Source organism: Dama dama, chromosome 19 (assembly GCF_033118175.1).
Source record: "Dama dama isolate Ldn47 chromosome 19, ASM3311817v1, whole genome shotgun sequence".
NCBI lineage: Eukaryota > Metazoa > Chordata > Mammalia > Artiodactyla > Cervidae > Dama > Dama dama.
Genome location: NC_083699.1, coordinates 53,087,291 through 53,106,582, shown reverse-complemented (window position 1 = coordinate 53,106,582; position 19,292 = coordinate 53,087,291). Strand labels below are relative to the sequence as shown.

Genomic DNA, 19,292 nt, shown 5'->3' with positions numbered 1-19,292 from the left:
TAAAAAAGAGGAAAGAAAACTCTTTAGTCTCAGTAGGCACCCATACTTAGAAGTGAAATGGGCCAAGAAGAAGAGAAGAAAAAAAGACTGAAAAAAAGAAAAAAGAAGAAAAAAAGGCAAGGACTGATATATATTGTTAGGAAGCACTATAGTATTTGGAACCCTACTAAAAACTAGTTTACATTAGACATGGCATTTTTTCTAGCCTTGTTTTTACCCCTCCAAATGGTACTGGATATACTTGGGTACCATCTCACAGATCTTTTACTAGTAACTATTAATAACCCTATTGTTCAAAGTCCTTTAAGCACCTTTTATATGTAAAACATATGTCAGTGCTGAATAAGATAGAAATATACAGTACCATGTTTGACTACAATAGTGTTACTTTCTAGCTGTGGCAATAACAGACTACCAGGCAGTATTGGGGGTTCTTTGGGAGGTCTCCAAAGGAGTAAAATAGTACTGAAGAAAGTAAAAAAGAACATGAGCATTGACCTGAGGATTCCAAAAACTGGGCTCTATTCCATCTCTGCCATTTCCTTGCTCTGTGACATCAGACAATCATTTCTCTTTCAGGTGTACCTTTTAATCCCTCACCCCTTCCATCCCCTTCCTCTAAAGGGGAAAAGAAAAGAAAATAATAAAAAGGAAAAGAAAAGAAGAGGTTATCCTAGAAGATCTCTAAAATGTAAGAATATATGAGATGATTACTAATGAACTCTGTTGCATTGGGCTTCCCTTGTGACTCAGTTGGTAAAGAATCCGCCTGCAATGTGGGAGACCTGGATTTGATACGTGGGTTCTTTAAGATCCCCTGGAGAAGGGAAAGGATACCCACTCTAGTATTCTGACCTGGAGAAATCCATGGACTGGAGAGACTTTCACTTTCTGTTGCATTGCCCAGATTGTAGACTACAGCTGGCTACGTTCCCCTGCGCTGCCCTTCACTTTCAGAGATGAAGAAATCGAGGTCCCAAATTCCCCCAATTCAGTAACAAGTTAGGGCTCAGAACCACATCTTCCCTTCCTGATGCTGGTTTAAAAAAAACAAAAAACAAAAACAAAACCCTGAACCGAATAGTGCATCTTTCAAAATGATTACTGTGACTCATAGAAAAAGCTTAAAATGTATTCTTGATATGGTTTACTGAGAAAAATGTTTCTTAAATTTTTTTTCGTATATATGAAAATGGGGGGAAAAGCAAGTGTATATATTGGAACAACGTGAACGATTCTTTCCTTAGGATCTGGTATGCTGTTAATATAAATTCTGTAACTATAGCAATGAAATTCCATTTGGCAGATGTGACCTGTTAAGTAATTATACAAGTAGCATAGCAGTGAGGGGAGACAAGCAGATGCACCCGGAGAGCAGGAAGAGGCTCAGAAGTGATAAACTGCAAAAATAGTTGCCCAGTTCGCAGTATTGTCCAGAGTCAGACGAAAGAGAAGCCCTCCTGCAGTCCTGAAGGTGCCCAAGTTCGCACGCTTCCTGGCCTTCTATTGATTCATACTTGCGTCCTTCAACAGGTAGCGCCAATTACAGCCCCCAAAGCACGGCCCCCTTGCATACTGGCCAATACCGCTGTCAATCAAATACCTCACCTGCCTTTCTAAAATTTCCCCTCCCCCTTTCATTGGCTCTTCCTTCGACCTATCCACAAATTTCTTCCGCGCCTCTCGACCGCGGAACTTGGACCTTTGGAGCCCAGGATTGGAGCCGAGGCTGCTTCCGCCCATTGACGTAGCGGAGCTCTCCGCCCTTTTCTCGGGCCCCTTGCGGCCGGGAAGGAGGAGCCGGGCGAGAGAAGGCGGGTGGCTCGGGGGCGGGGCTTGCCTCCCACGGCGGGAGGGCGGAGCTTGCGGTGGAGCCTGCCTGCCCGCCTGCCCCGTTAGGACCTCGGAGAGCGCCAGGAGCCGCTACCAGAGGGACTGGAGAAGCGGCCGGAGCCTGTCCGGACGGACGCCTGCGAGCTCGCGTCCCTCCGCATCCTCAGCTTTCCGGGCTGTCAGTCGGCTAGCGGCGACTGAGGAAGGTGCCTAAGTCGGGAGTCAGATAGTGATCCCCTTGGGACGCCGACGCCGCCGTCCAGCCGCAGCTCCCTCGCACCTTGTGTGTGTGTGTGTGTGTGTGTGTGTGTGTGTGTGTATGTGTGTGCGTGTGTGTGTGTGTGTGTGTGCGCGCGCGTGAGCGCCCGGGCGCGTAGGTCTGCGTGAGGGTGTTTGTGTGTTCGCGCGCCCGCGGGCTAGAGCCCCGCGCCTAGGCGCTCGGCCTGGGGAGGGACAGCGGGAGCGGCGGCTTTTCTCGGCCCGTCGACTAAGGCAGGACTCGGGCGCAACCGTCGTCGCCTCTGCCTTAAGACCCCCAAGAGCCGCTGCCCTGCTGCTGGAGAGGGACGCGCGGCTTGGCGCGGCTCCCGCTGCAGGCAGAGCGGGGCGAGGAGGGGTGGAGGGGGAAGAGGGGAGGGGGGAGGCGGAGGGAGAAGCGGAGGTAGTCGGCGCAGCAGCTCTCGCCTCCCGTCGGCTGTTGCTGTGGATCACCTGCAGGTGTTTGAGGGTACGGCTGTTCTGAGTGGGAAATAAAAAAGCACCCCCCACGCCTCTTTTCCTGTTGAGAAAAAGGGAGCGTTGAAGATGCTGGGGGAGACCCCCGAAGGTGGTGGGAGAATAAATACTAGCTCCCTTCCACCACCATTTTTTTTTTTTTTTTGGAAAATAAAAATACTCTAGGCTCAACCTTCAGGAGGAAAGCCCGCCTTTAAGAGAGTCTTGGTTTGTGGGACTCTGGTTTGATTGTGTAATAATGATGATATAATGCTAATGACGATGATGACACTGCCTTTTATTTTTACCTCGGTGCTGATAAAGCGTAGTAGCTACAGCTGGGGATAAAGCCCTTGAAAATTTGATGTGTGAGGAGGAAATACTGTTGCTCTTGGAGTTTGTGTTTTATATTTTTGAAGGATATGTTTTTTATAATTAAAATTCGATAGAAGATTGATTTTTTCCCCTCCTCCTTTTTAAAAAACTCATGTAAAAATGGGGACTGGCTAGTGCCATGACTGAGGAAAAGCTAAACACTGTTCCCCACGTATAATTCCATGTATTAAGCCCCCCTTTCCTTTGAATTTCTCCACAGTTTTTAAAATGAAGAAGTTTAATTTCCGAAAAGTTTTGGATGGCTTAACGGCCTCATCCCCTGGCAGCAGCAGTGGCAGTAACAGTGGTGGTGGGGCTGGAAGTGGTTCCACACATCCGGCAGGGACTGCAGGGATTCTCAGAGAGGAGATTCAGGAAACCTTGACTTCAGACTATTTCCAGATTTGTAAGGTAAGTTTTGTATTGGCTTAAAGCTTATTCTTTCTTTATTTTGCTGCTGTGAGGAAAGAATTAAAACACACCCTCTAAGGGCTGGAAATTGTTCAGATGCTGGTATCAGAGAGTCTGCAGAGAATGCAGAGAATTTTGTGGGTTAGTCAGTTTGTATTAAGATATTCCAGGCATCAACTTAAAAAGCAGTTATAGTTTAAGGGAAGTATTAATAAGCAAACATTACAAGTAGAATATGCAAGATAATATTAAGATGCCGTCTTGGACTACTTTTTAATTCAATATTTATGTATAAATAGTTAACTCCATGTTGTCACTCAGAGAAACTAATTTTACTGTTCAGTATAAAAGGATTAAAGCTATTAAGATATTGCTAGAATTGAAAAGATAAGAGCTAGATGAATACATCCATTAAAAGATCTAAAGGCAGTGTTTAAAATTCTGAATAAAAACATACCTAGATTCTTAAATTCTTAATAAACAAATACTATGAGCTTAATACTTATAGGAACTCAAAAATAGACTGTGTTATTGTTTAGTGAGGAAACGTTTTAAATAATTATACTTTAATATTGAGCTAATAAGCAAAAGAGTTTCTGATGGGGAGAGTGGAGAATTTACAAAACAAGCATTGTGTTCATATATAGAAGTATTGTTTTATTTTCTGACATAAAGGGATTTATAATTTTCATTGTTTCTTTAGGAGGTAGCTTAGAAATGTGCTTTTGACTTTTCATGTTCAATAAAAAAGTTACCGAGTCATTTGTATGCATGAGAAGAAATAGTATATTTTTGAAATCATAGAAATTAAGTATTGCATTTTTGAGTAATTCAACACAAATTTTTTTGAAATTATTAACATCATTTTTGTAGTAAACAAATTATGTGTAGTAAACAAATCATGTGTAATGGGGTAAGTTTCAATTAGTCTTAGTCTGTGTTCCCAGTAGGGTCATTATAAAAACAAGTCTATAATTATTAAAATATTATAAACTAGTTTACATAAAAGTGAATTTATTTAGAATTAGGTTAAACAGATTTAGTCCTAACCTCCTCTGTGAAATTTGTAGACAGTACAGTTTTGTATACAAAATTGTGTACAATTTTATCCTCACTTTGAAATAATAGATATTTTGTCAAATAAGGGAGGAGCTTAACGAGACAAATATGTGAAAGAGTCCTGAAGTCCAGATTTAAACTGCTAGGCAGGGGAATTATGCCCAGATTCTGTAATCTTTGATGTATTACTATTACCATTCCAAGATTCTGAAAACAATTCCCTAAGTGTCTCAGTTCATGAATGTGATAGTAATGCAGGAGAGTTTTAGTAGAGTTAAAATTGATATAGAAAAGATAAACTTCTGAAACAGAATGGCATTGGACTCTTGAGGTTATATAGATAAGGTTTTAGGGGAAAGCAAGAGAGGCAAATAGGATAGATAATCACCTACTTATTTATGTAGGCAAGAGATAGTCATGCAAAGTGGCAAAAGCTAAATATGTATTATTTAAAAAAACATATGGCATGGTAGGAAGAACACCGACCTAGGAATCAGAACATTTGTATTTTATTTAAAGCTCTGTCACTTCTCAGCCATATAATCTTTGGTAAGACATTTATCTCCTTGTGACTTGAATTTCTCATCTGTAGTATGGTAATAGGGCTTCTGTAAGTATTTCTGCTCTTCTTACCTGAGAGGATTGTTGGGAAGATCAAACAAGACAGTTAGGTGAAGGCAATGTATAAGTTGGAAGAGGCAATGAAACACATATTTATATTATTGTTAAAGTTTTAAAATTACCTTGTTCTTGATAGAATGAATATAACCAGTGGGCTATAAAATATTAAGTAATAATACTCAGAGAAATTATAAGGATAGATAGCTTTGTGTGCTGAACACTAATAGCATTGAAATTTCACAAAGTGGGGAAAGTACTGTGACATCCTTAGATAGGAATATAATTAATTTAAAAAAGTGGTTGAATGATTTTAGGTTTTCTGGACTATAACAAAATATGTAAAGATGGATTAAGGATATCCCAAAATTGACTGTTGCTAAAATGGGGAATTAATTTGAACTCACTGATTAAATGTGCAAAGGATATTCATTTCTGAGTACTAAACAGTTGGTACCTTCTAAGTACTTCTGTCTTTTCAGTATGGCTAAAATTAAAGTATAAATCTAGAATCTGCTCTTTTGAAAATCATCTTTTTTTCCATTGTTTGATGGATTTTCAAATCACATTCTATTTTCTTAGTATTTCCATAATTTATTCCCTTTTCATCATCTTCATTACTTGTTTATTCTATCATATTTTCTTGCTTGATCTCTTGAAGTCACTTCCTAACTGATCTTCTCACCTCATGTTTTACCCTATTCAAATTCATTTTGTTAAAATGGTTATTTCTGAATTATAATGTTATTTATGTCATTTTCCTGCTAAAAATTCTATGTTGGTTTCCATAGAGCAGTGGTGATCTACAAACAGAAGTCTTTGTTTCTTATATTTGGTTTTGTTATATGATATTATGCATAGGCAGGTAGTAGGACATTTGCTAGTCTTATAAAAATACAGGCTTTATAATCAGTGACACATGTCTAAGAAGTTCAGAAACGAATGGCAGAAGAAATTTTGGTTCAAGGTCAGCAAAAAACAGGTTAATGCATCGGTTTGCTGCAATCTGTTTTAAGTTCAGTGTGTATGCATTTGAATACCCGGTGTTGTTCAGATATTTGTATGGCCTTTTTGAAATATTGAACTGCCTTTTCTGAACTTGAATTCCATGAAAACAGTTTGAAACAGTTTGAAATAGTACACTAAACTTCAGACTATTTAACTTGATTTTTATATAGTTCCTTTTGGAAGGGGCTTGTGTTTACCTTTCCATCCTTGTTTCCTTGACGCCCTAGATATACTACATTCTCAGAAAGCACCATTATTTTCTCATATCTCAATGCCTTTTCTTAGCTTACTGCTTCTGACTAGAACATCTCTTCCAGCTTTAATATAATTGGAGAATTCCAGTTACCTTTCATCACTTCATAGTTCAAACACCATCTATATGAAACCAACTCTGACCACTGCCTTTCTCATCTACCTACCCCAGACAGAGTTAGGGTTTCTCCTCATGTCTCTCTTTTCCTGTAGCATCTTCCATGGTGTAAATTTGGCAACTTGTTGTGTTTTAAAAAGACTTTTGACACTATTATACTATGAACTCTTTGGGAAACAATTATATATTTTTTTCTTCTCATTGTTAGGGTGCTCACTACCTTTCAGGCCAGTGGTTCTCAACTCTGCCTTAAAAGAAAGATTTCTAGCTCTGCCCTAGTCCTAGAAAATTACAGTTTCTAGGGATGGAGCCTTGGCACTTATATCTTTTAAAAAGTACTCACAGGAGATTCTGATGCACAGTCAATATTGATGCACAATCAGTATAGTAGGCACTTGATGTACTTTATGAATGAAGTAGCATGTACATGGTTCATTGATTAATTGAAAAGAGATTAAAGCATAAATATCATTGATAATGATATAGGTCTTAAACATTTTAACTGGAAACATTTAAATATGCATCAATTTACAAAGCACCTGATAACCAATCAAGATTTTTCTGTTGCATATTGATTCTCTGACTGAAGTTCTGTGTGGGCTTCTTATCCATAAACCATTCCAAATTCATTATGTGCAATTTTCAGTTTTTGTTTGTTTAAAATAGAATAAGGATATTTATGCTTTCAGAGGAAACGTGTCAGATGATATATATATATATATATATATATATATATATATATACACGCACACATACACAGACATATATGTATTTCAATAAGCAGTTTATACACGTGCGTACAATCTAGATGAATATACACACACACACACATATATATATGCAAAAGTATATACAAAGTATAGATGAACAAACATATGTGTATGTATGTATTTTTTCTAGATTCATTTTATGTTCATCCCTACAGTTACATGGCCCATACCTAGTTAGTCTGGGAGCAGGAGAGTGTGAGTATTCTAGCTACAGAGTTTAGTAGTTTTGAACATTTAATGAACCATTAGTATCAACCTGTGTTTTACAAAGAGAACGGAGAGTTTTTGTTAATCTAGCAAGTTGGTTAAATTAAAATTAGAAAGCTTCATCTGTAAGATATCCCATTTGACCTTCATAACAGTCCTGTAAAGACGTCGAGGGTAGTATTATATTTTTCTTTTACTGAGAGGATATCTGAGACCAGAGAATTTAACTCTCCAAAGTTGGTAAGAGACATAGCTAAGTTTAATGTTCTGATTTTTCATCCTCAAATCCAGTACTTTTTCTGCTTCATTTTTCTCACTTACTAGAATAGGCAACATAATTAATTCCTCAGGAAACATAGAAACTTTGAGAAGGTAGAGATTATTCTGTTGCCTCTCCCTTAAAAGTACAACACAAATCTGACCATGTCTCTTCCCTTGCTTGGACTACTATTTTATGGCCTTAAAAGAGTTTCTTTTAAGAGTTTCTTATGGCCTTAAAAGAGTTTCTTTTAAGAGTTTCTTCAAAGAGTTTCCCCTACTTTCACTGGGGCCTCACCACAGTCTCATCTCATAATAAGTAGACGAATCCTTTAAAAATTTAAATCATATCACGTCATTCCTGCTCAGAATTTTTCAATGGTTTTTCGTTTCTCTTAAAAATAAAATCAGAAGTCCTATTATGTCTTATAAAGCTCTAAATGATCTGACCCCAGATAGACATCATTTTCAACTGTTTTCTGTTACTCTACACCAGCTACACTTGCTTTCTTACTGTTTCTCAAAAATGTTCCTGTCTCAGGACTTTTTGCATTTGCTGTTTCCTTTACATGAACACTTCCCCCCTGCCCCACCCCAAATAATTACATTACTTGTTGTCTTTATATCATTCAGTTCTTGGTTCAGTTGTTAAATTCTCAGAGAGATCTTCATTGACCACTGCTCACTACCTTTGCTCTTTACCCTTATTCTGATTATGTTTTCTTGATAACACTTACAACTACCTGCTATTAAATTATGTTTACTTGATTGTTTTTTGCTTCGCCTATTATAAATCCATGAGGACAGGGCTTTATTTTGTTCACAACTGTCTCTCTAATTCATAGAACAGAGCCTACCACATAGAGGGCAGTCAAATATTTGTTGAATGAATGAATGAAAACTAGAACTCTCATAGAGTGATGTATTAAGAGAAAACTAGATATTTTGAAAAAATTTTTTGGAAAAGACTTTTATTAAATACATCTTATATTACATAAACACAAGGAAACCATTAAGCAAAAGAGTGACACCACTTTAGGAACATGGTACATATTTTTTAGAAAGATATGGAAAAGAAGTTTGTAGAAAGATTCAGTTAAATTTATTTCAGTTTTTATTTTTGCTTCCAAACGATCTTTTTAAGGGAACAATTTAAAAGTATTAGATTGACAGTGACAAACACATGGGGTGTTCTAGACCTAATTAACAAAATAGACGAAAATAAATATATCACTAGAACCAGATGGTATAATCCCTAAAGTTTGAAAAAACTCTTAAATTAGCCAACTCACTCTTCATCAACATTTATAAGTTGATTTTATAAATGGTCATAGTGTCAGAGCCAACATACAGATAATTAGTGTAACTTCTTACATGGGAATGGATTGTAATCATGATCTTCATACCAGACATAATACCAGATCTTCCCAGAGAAACAAGTGTAAGTTCAGAAACATAGTCGTGGACTGTGGAGAGTTGGGGTTTCCAGGACCTTGAAAAGTTGAAAGGAGATTAGTTGCTTAGATATCTTTTCCCCAGGTTTTTCATTGTCTCCATATTCCTCTAATTTCATATCATTTTACTTGGGAGGGTCTGTAACTGAAGTTGGCCCAGTCCATAATTATAGTTCCATATTTCTGCAGTTTTCATTCATTCAAGGAACTATATAAGATTCTCTGAGATGTGTGGACTTGTCTCATTCTATACTTATAAACGGGTAGAATAACAGATAGTACAGTTGACACTGCAGGATCACTTATTATGGATAAAGCATCTGACAAAGACTTCATGCTCCTGTCACCAGAATGGACAGTAGCAAATAGGCATCTTTAAGAATAGTGATGGAGGCAAACCAGATGAATTAAGCACTCTTATTGGGATTGAGATGTTAACAAATTTAAGAGCCAAATATAATTAAAATAAATTAATTTTTAAGAACTGGAAAACCAAAGCCAACCTATTTCAGTGGTCTAAACTCTCTACTTTGCCTATCCTGAGAGCATAAGGGTGCAGGGGCAAGCTCAAGTAAGGGATTATAGATTTGTAGGAAATATGATTACAGATTTTTTAGGTTACCATAGAGAACAGTTATGTTTTCTCACAAAAGGTCCTTTGGTGCTAGTATATTGTCAGCAAATTGGGCTGTTGGTCTCATTTAGTATGACAGTTCTTATGTTCTTAAAAACAGTGGTGTGATGGTTTGTGTATATCTCAATATAGAACTAATTTAAAATCTTATATAGTTTCTGACTTAGGATTATCAGTAGTGATTAAACCAAATTCCTATTTCTTGAAGGTTAGTACATTTCTGTAGACCCCTTCTGCCTTCACTTGAAGATGTGCCTGTGAAAAATCATAGTTTCATAGTTTACTTGTAATGATGGAATGATTATATTGGTTTCCTACAATATAGTTCTATGAACCATATACATAGTAGTTTAATAGCAATAACTTTGACTACATCTTTTAGTTGTAGTAGAAGCCCTATTTTAAACACTTTTTAAATTGAGGTTTTTCCTACTTAATTGTCAAAATAAGAATCTTTTAGAAAAGATCTTATTTATGCAAGGGTCCTTCTTTAATTTTAAAAAGGTAACTTTTATTGATTATTTTTAATATTTGAAGGGCTAATCTTATAATGTGTGTTAAACATGAGTGTTTTTATTTAAAAATATGTATTAAGCATATTTTAAAATAAAAGTTAAGTTTTAGAAATAAAGAAAATTGTATTTAAAGGATTTATAGAAAGTAGTTGTAAAGAACAGAATATAAAACCTCTAAAAAGTGCTTAATAAGCCTACCTATACAGAGGCTTGATTAAATGGAGCATTCATAGTCACTGAAGGCATACAATAAGAAGGTATTTTGACAAGTTTAGTTATTCCAAAGATATTTATTATACAGAGTTAAATAAATGGTTAGGACATAAATCATTCTCAACCAACTGACTATAATGAGTGAAATAATGTATTTTGGTTGATGTATCAGAGAAATCACTCGTAATACTTTCTGGATTTACGTAAAATATTAGGAAGAAGAGTATGATTTTAGTTCTATTGAAGGCCCAAATATACCAATTGTTATTAATGGTATAGAGAATGACTTTGAATATATTATGTAACGATGATGCATAATCAATATGATGAATTTTAATTAAAGTATATAGTATTTAATGTATTAATTTTAGTAGCATTCTTATAACTGGATTATATATGTACAGTAAGTATATCTCTTGAATGGAAATAGCATAACAGCAACAAATAATGGGGGTTTTAAATGTAGATTTAAAGAGTATCCAGAGAAAATTGTTATGTTTTTTCAGTTTTTCTGTTCTGTTAATCACCTGTACATTTCAGTCACATTAGAAATCTAGTACTTTACTTAAATGAAGACAATAAATTAGACTATCAAGAAAATTGATTGGATGGCTTAATGTTCAATCTGATTTGTTCATTGTAAGTTGACTAAAGACCTGTCTTTAAGTCTTCAAACTAAAAAAGGTTGAAAATAAGTAGTACAGTAAATTGAGAAGTTAGATTGAGTCTGGGGGAAATATTTACTGTTTGTAAACATTTAAGTAGGTGGAAATGTAAGGCTAGCAAAGGAGAGGTAAGAGAACAGCACAATGATACTAGGAAAACTCAAAAGTAGAGACAGATAATCTGAAAACTTTCTTATAAAGAATATTAAGAAAGAGAACTTCAAGGGTATCTTAGCAATGCAGAGAGATCAAGGATGGTGGAAACAGAAGAAATGAAAACCAAGCAAGTCAGAAGTACCAAGAGACAACTGAATTGGACCAAGAGAAAGTTGATTAGGGTAAAGATATTTACAGTAAGATGATGGATAGAATTAAGATCACACTATAATAGAAAATAGAATTGATAGAATCAGTAATTTTAAGATTAAGTATGTAAATTGGTTTTCAATAAGAGAAAAGTGGTGGGAAAGTAGTAGAGATGATCGACTCATAGCATTTTGGTATATTGTGGGGGACGGGTAATGCAGTGACCCACGGAAGAAATTGAGGCTACCAGAAAGGGGAGAGTAGCGTAGGGAATAGTACCTGCCTTAAAGTACCTGCCCTTTAAGATAATAAGGGCATCTTTCTAACAGAGTTTACTGTTTAGAAATTTACAAGGGCTTCTTTCCCACAAATGTCACCAGCAAATTATAATTTTGTCAACAATGCTGTTGTCTCCTTTTAGCACCAGACTTAGACCTCCATCATTCATGGCATAGGTATTACTCTTGCAAGATAATTCCTATCTCGCTCTTAAAACCAGGTTAGCAAATGATATAAAAACTTTGTTGTTTTGTTTTTCAAGACACAGGAAAACTTCCCTAAACTTGAATTTATAGTTTCTAAAAAATAAAAGCAAAATAAGACAAAAGAGAAAGAAATATATTGAGCAATAAAAAATTATTTAAGCCAGAAAAAAATAGTAAGGGTATCTGAGTTGGAAATTTTTTACTTGAGGAAAATACATATTTCATTTGAATTCTCAGTAAACTTTATGCTTTATCTCCATATAAAAATCTGTGGGTCTACTAGAAGATTGTGTTAGTTTCTTATTTTGGCTTCAACAAATTACCAAAAACTAATGACTTAGAACAGCACAAATTTATTATCTTGTAATTCAGGAGGTTAGAAGTTATAAATGGGTGTCACTGGGCTAACATCCAGTCATTGGTAAGACTGCATTTCTTTCTGGAGGGTCTAGGAGAGAGTGTTTTCTTTTACAGCTTTTATAGGCTATTTACAATTCCTTGACTGATGGCCCCCTTCTATCTTCAAAGCCAGCAGAAGCCAGTTGAGTCTTTCTCACTTTGCATCCTGTGACTCTTAACTTTTCTGCTTTCCTCTTCTATGTTTTAAGACACTTGTGATTACATTGGTCCCACAGGGTAATCCAGGTTATTTTCCCAATCTTGAGGTTCACTGATTAGCAGCCTTCATATCATCTGCAACCCTTTACTGCTCTTTGCCGTATATCCTAGCATATTCACAGGTTCTTTTGGGAACCATTATTCTGCCTATCACAAAGATGCTCTTTACTTTCACCTATCTTTTGTTTTTGTTATTTTATGGAAAACAAAATAACAAGAACAGACAGTATTATAATAAACTTTCAGCTTCAACAATTTTTGTAAATCTTCACTTACCATTTCATTATTTTAATGCAAACCCCACACCTTTTTATTGAATATCTAAAAAACTTCAGAGATCAGATAAAGACTCCCTCCTTTTAAAAAATATAAACCCCGATCATTGTCACATCTAAAAACATGAACAAAATTTCTTTTTATAATCTAGTATGCAGTTAATGTTTAAATTTCCTAGATTGTCCCATAGTATCATAGTACCAGTCGTGTCTGACTCATTGCTACCCCATGGACTTTACAGTCCATGGAATTCTCCAGGCCAGAGTGGGTAGCTGTTCCCTTCTCCAGGGGATCTTCCTGACCCAGGAATCGAACCAAGATCTCCTGCATTGCAGGCAGATTCTGTACCAACTGAGCTGTCAGCTATCAGGGAAGCCCTAATTGTCCTATAGTATCATTTTATTTTTTTAATTTTTACTTTGCTTTGGAGTATAGCTGATTAACAGTGTTGTGATAGTTGCAGGTGGACAGCACAGTGACTCAGTTATACACACAAATGTATCCATTCTCTCCCGAGCTCCCCTCACATCCAGGCTGCCACGTAACATTAAGCAGAGGTCCCTGTGCTAAACAGTAGGTCCCTGTTGGTCATTCATTGTACATACAGCAATATGTATATGTCTTGGGATCCAAACAAGATCCACATTTCATTTTCATCTGACCTGAACTCAGCTTTAGTTCAGTTTGTGTCATGTTACAGTTTGTTTTGAGATCTGCTATCCCATGCTTTCATGTGTGTGGTTGAATATAGGCTCTTTGATTCATTTCTGAACTGGGTGACTGTATGTGAGGAAGTGAGTGGGCTGTGCAGTGTACCACAAGATGAAAGTAGACTTTAAAAGTTATTTTCTAGAGATGGTCACATCTTTTAAGGAGTTGGAAAAATAATATTTTAAATCAGTTGCGTCAAACTCTTTGTGATCCCATGGACTATACAGTCCATGGAATTCTCCAGGCCAGAACGCTGGAGTTGGTAACCATTCTCTTCTCCAGATCTTCCTAACCCAGGAATTGAACCCAGGTCTCACACATTGCAGGCGGATTCTTTACCAGCTGAGCCACCAGGGAAGCCCGGTATTTTAAATTAGCCTTAACTATTCATACTTTGTGTTGCTACTGTTGGATGTATTTCCTTGAGAATATTAGAAAAGAGGAAAATATAAAAGACATAGGATATATCAAAGTAATAAGAGTGGAGTAGATTCTTTAGGTTGCACTCAATGGTTTTAATTTTTATCTATGAAATTACTGGAGGGATGGGATCCAGTTACATGTATCTGTTTAAGTGAATATTTAAAAGGTGAAAAAAAGGAAACATTTGCAAGGACTCACTCTGTATACTTAGAATATTATAGCAAGAAGCTGAAAGTAGATTGGTCAGGTGTATTAACGTAGATTTCTACTACATTATAGGATATCAGAGGGCAGTAAGAAGAGAATCACAATACTGATGAGGAACATACTTTGATATTGAGAAATCCATTTATAAATAATTTGTACACTGTTATTGGTTACTTATATAATCCAAAAGTCTCTTAGTAGTTTATTATGGGATCTTTTTTTGCTTTTTTTCAGTTTTATCTTAACCAAAGTTCCTTTGCTACTTGAGGTAACATTCAGTACTCTTTTTTAAATTCTGATTTTATTGAGATATAATGACATACAGCAGTGTAAAGTTTAAGGTGTGCAACAGTGATTTGATACGTATTCATCATTAAGTGATTATCACAAGTTTATGAACATCTATCATCTGATATAGGGTCAGAATTAAGAAAAATTTTTTTCTTGTGATAACAACTTGTAGGATTTACTCTTAATAACTTTCATATGTAGTCAGCAGTGTTAATTATATTTATCATGTTGTACATTACATCCCTGGTACTTGTTTATTTTGTAACCAGAAGTTTGTACCTTTTGATTTTATCCAACACCTAACCCCCTACCCTCAGCTACCTCTAGTAACCACAAATCTGATCTCTTTTTCTGTGAGTTTTTTGTTCATTTGTTTTTGAAGTGTAATTGACCTATAACACTACATTAGTTCCTGTTATGCAACATAGTGATTCAATATGTCTCTACATTTCAAACTGATCAATATTTAGTACTCTTTTGTTTTGACACAAGTATTAGGTATTAGGCTAGGCAGCAGGTGAATTCATTTACTTATTATATACTTACTTATGAAAGCCTGTATTAGGTATAACTATATTAGGCACTTTTAAACTGGGCCATCATCTTTTTGGAATGAGTTTACAAGACTACTACACACTACATGAACCATTTATAATTTTTATGTGATTAAGGATTTGCATTTTCTGTATTTCATTTTCTGTAACTTAGGAAACTTCCTCTTTCATTCTTTTCTAATGAAAATTTTAAAAAATGGCTGAAATTCTTTGTTTCTTCCCTCTTTATTGTTTCTTCCTCTTTATTTGTATTTTTGTGTCATTTTTAATGTCTTTACTCTCTGTTTCTATTATCTTGGCTAAAAGTTCTCTTATTCTAAAATGAAAGAACTTGGAAAATGTTTAAAGCATATTTTTTGGCCACAATTTTCATTCTCCTAACAAGTCTAATAGTTTTACTGCCAGTATTAATACACTAAAAGTCACAGAGTGTCTTTTATTTATCAATATTTTCTTGAAAAAGTATTTAAACTTGTATGCTTAGTGTAATCCTCAAAGAATTATCTTCAAATCATGCTATTTGGTAACTAACCTAATTTCTGTCTTCATAACAAAGCAGGTTTATACATTTATCATAATTTTTTTTATTTAAACATTTTTTTCATATGTCCATGTATTGTAGGTTTAAGAAGCTTTAAAAAAGGTAAATATAGAGAGGATAGGGTGCTATGGGCAGAACACTTGAAAGTTGAAAGCAACATGGGAAAGAGCAGGGAAAGAATAATTTGGCGTATAATTTACACATTGTAAAATTCACAGATTTTAAGTGCTCACTTCAGTGAGTTTTCAGATATATCTACTTGTGTAACCATCAGTCAAAATATGTATTGGATATCTTATTAAATTTTCTTAAAATTTCTTCTTGCCCCTGTCCAGTCAGTTTCCCACTCCTGCTTCTTTCTAGAAGCAACAAATTCTGAACTTTTGTCACCGTAGCTTAGTTTTGCCTGTTTTTGGACTTTCATATAATTACAATCATACAGCGTATATTGTGTGTGTATATCTTCTTTCATGCAGCATAATGTTTTTGTTATATGTCTGTTGAATCTACCAGAATTTGTCTCTTTTTTATTGCTGAGTAACAGTCCATCAGCTTCCCAGGTGGCACTAGTGGTAAAAAACCTGCCTGCCAATGCAGGAGACATAAGAACCACGGGTTTGATCCCTGGGTTGGGAAGATCCCCTGGAGGAGGGCACAGCAACCCACTCCATGTAGAATCCCATGGACAGAGGAGCCTGGAGGACTACAGTCTAAAGGTTGCAAAGGGTCAGACACAACTGAAGTGACTTAGCGTGTACGCAGGCAATAGTCCATCAGATATTTTTATTGAAAACTTATGTTTCCATTATAAATATAAACATGCTCATAAGAGAAAATACAACAAGATAGAGAGACAATTCTAAATCATTCAGATTTGTACTTTGAATACTCAGATGCAGATGAATAGTGACTTTTTGAGGTTCATTTTATATCAGTATTTTTTGCTTGGTCTTTTGTTATGTGGACTTAAATTATCACCCAAATGAGAAGAGAGGCTGCTTTTTCAAAGCTTGTATAGCAAAGGAGTCAGCGACCATTGGAGAAGGCAATGGCAACCCGCTCCGGTACTCTTGCCTGAAAAATCCCATGGACAGAGGAGCCTGGTAGGCTGCAGTCCATGGGGTCGCAAAGAGTTGGACACGACTGAGCGACTTCACTTTCACTTTTCACTTTTATGCATTGAGAAGGAAATGGCAACCCACTCCAGTATTCTTGCCTGGAGAATCCCAGGGACAGCGGAGCCTGGTGGGCTGCCGTCTATGGGGTTGCACAGAGTTGGACACGACTGAAGCGACTTAGCAGCAGCAGCAGTGACCATTACTTGCTTTTGGAAAGACTCAAAGGCCAGCAAGAAAGTGGGGAAAGCATCATAGTGAAAAAAAGAGTAGGGTTCAGGTATGCTTTTTTAAAAATTGAAGTACAGTTGATTTACCATGTAGTTTCAGGTATATAGATCTTTGCTGTTTATTTTATACATAGTAGTATGTATCTGTTAATCCCAAGCTCCTAATTTATCCCTCCTCCACTCTTCCCTTTGGTAAGTATAAGTTTGCAATGTCGGTGAGTCTATTTCTGATTTGTAAATACGTTCATTTGTATCATTTTTTTATATATCACATGTAAGTGATACTATATGATGCTCATCTTTCTCTGTGTGACTTGCTTTACTTAATATGGTAATCTCTGGGTCCATCCAGGTTGCTGCAGATGGCATTATTTCAATCTTTCTTTTATGGCTCAATAAGGTAGGCTCTTATTGGAGGCTGTTGACATGGGAAGATGGAGGCAGGCAAGCTGTAAGCAGGGCGTCCTGTGTGATTGGTTTAGGAATCATTTTTGACATATTGGTACTGAATTTGAAGTCTTAGGAGGAGAGGTCTGCAAGAATTAGGGAGCCCACCAGTCATTCACCATATCTTAGTGTTCTGGGCTGATAGTTGCAGAGGTGGTAGTTTGGTTTCCTGGAATGGTGCTGCAGGGACTGTGGTTAGGTTTCCTGAGCTTATTGTGGCAGAGTGTATGGGCCAGAGTTCTGATGTCATACTTGGTCCAGCATCACTTATTGTATGTTCAGTCTCTCAGTAGCATTTTGGTTTGTGTTACAGATCTTATGTAGAATTCTACTTACTAGGAATTCTTTTTTGCTTAGTATTAAGCATAAATATTTTCTTCATGTTGTTATGAATTTTTTCTTAACATAAGTTTAATGGCTTTATAAAACTCCATCTAGTGGATGCACTTTTCCTTTTATTGGAAATTCTTGTTTCAGTTTTTCCATTCTCTTAATAATGCTGTTGCGAATGTCTGTGAGCATTAAACTTTCAACATATTTAATATTATTTCCTTAGACTAGATTCCTAGAGGTAAAATAGTTGAGTTATATAAACTTATATGTAAATTATGTTATATATATAGGTTATATTTCTTGCTAGATTACTTTCCAAAAGGACTTGACAATTTAAACCCACTTTAGTAACATATAACTGCCACTTAAATAATATTGTCACCAGCTTTAGATATTTAAAAATATTTTTCCAATTCAGTAGATGAAAAATAGAATTTATAATTATTTTAATTTGTATTTTTTGATTAGTAGTGACCTTGATTATTTTTCCATATATTTATTAACCAGCTGAGTTTCTTCTTTCATAAATTATTTTTTTCTGTCCTTTGAAAGTGAAAGTGTTAGTCACTTAGTTGTGTCTGACTCTTTGCTATCCCGTGGACCATAGCCTGCCAGGCTCCTCTGTCCATGAGATTCTCCAGGCAAGAATACTGGAGTGGCTTGCCGTTCCCTTCTCCAGAGGATCTTCTTGACTCAGGGATCGAACCCAAGTCTCCCGCATTGCAGGCAGATACTTTACTGTCTGAGCCACCAGGAAGCCCTATCCTTTGCTGCTGTTGCTGCTAAGTCGCTTCAGTCATGTCCAACTCTGTGCAACCCTATAGACAGCAGCCCACCAGGCTCTCTGTCCCTGGGATTCTCCAGGCAAGAATACTGGAGTGGGCTGCCATTTCCTTCTCTGGCCCTATCCTTTACCCTCATATATTTTTTCTTAGTAATTTTCTATTAGTTTGCATAACGTATTTGTATGTTAAACATATTGCCCCTTGTCTGTTAAAGTTTTGTGAAAATATCCCCTAGTTCATGATTTTCATATATACATATGTGTATGTGTGTGTGTGTGTATACATATTTATTGTCACTTTTTTGTATGATTAAATCTTTTGAACCCTTTTATCTCCTAAGGAAGGAAGTGCCTCTATAATACAGAGTTGTGGTTAAATATTTATTTCTATTTTTTTTCTGGTGCTTTGAACTTCTATATTTTAACTTTTTAACCCAAACAGAATTTAGTCATATGTTGGTGTTTAGTTGCTAAGTCATGTCCAACTATTTGCGACCCATGAACAGTAGCCTGCCAGGCTCCTCTGCTCATAGAATTTCCCAGGCGTATAGTGTGATTTTTTTTCCCTTCCAAATAGATAGTTTTAGCGTACTATTTATTAACTGATTCTTCCTTTTTCTACTGTTTGTGATACTCCTTTGTCATATACTAACTTTTGATATGTACTAGGATTTGCATCTGGGATTACAGTGTTTTACATCTTTCTGCCTTTTCTTAAACCAATACCATGGCTTCCCTAGTGGCTCACTGGTAAAGAATCCACCTGCCAATGTAGGAGATGCAGGTTCGAACGATCCCTGAGTCGGGAAGATCCTGTGGAGATGGCAGTCCACTCCAGTATTCTTGCCTGGGAAATCCCATGGACAG

General features: G+C 36.2%; 1 protein-coding gene across 1 annotated transcript in view; it reads left to right on the top strand.

The window, feature by feature from the left end:
• The first annotated feature begins 1,925 nt into the window (after window positions 1-1,925).
• Window positions 1,926-19,292, top strand: part of STXBP5L (syntaxin binding protein 5L) — a 355,378-nt gene continuing 338,011 nt past the window's right edge. The window contains exons 1-2 of the mRNA XM_061167943.1: window positions 1,926-2,039; window positions 3,143-3,333. Coding sequence (XP_061023926.1) covers window positions 3,151-3,333 — 183 coding nt within the window. The 5' untranslated portion in view covers window positions 1,926-2,039; window positions 3,143-3,150. The remainder of the gene's footprint in view (window positions 2,040-3,142; window positions 3,334-19,292) is intronic.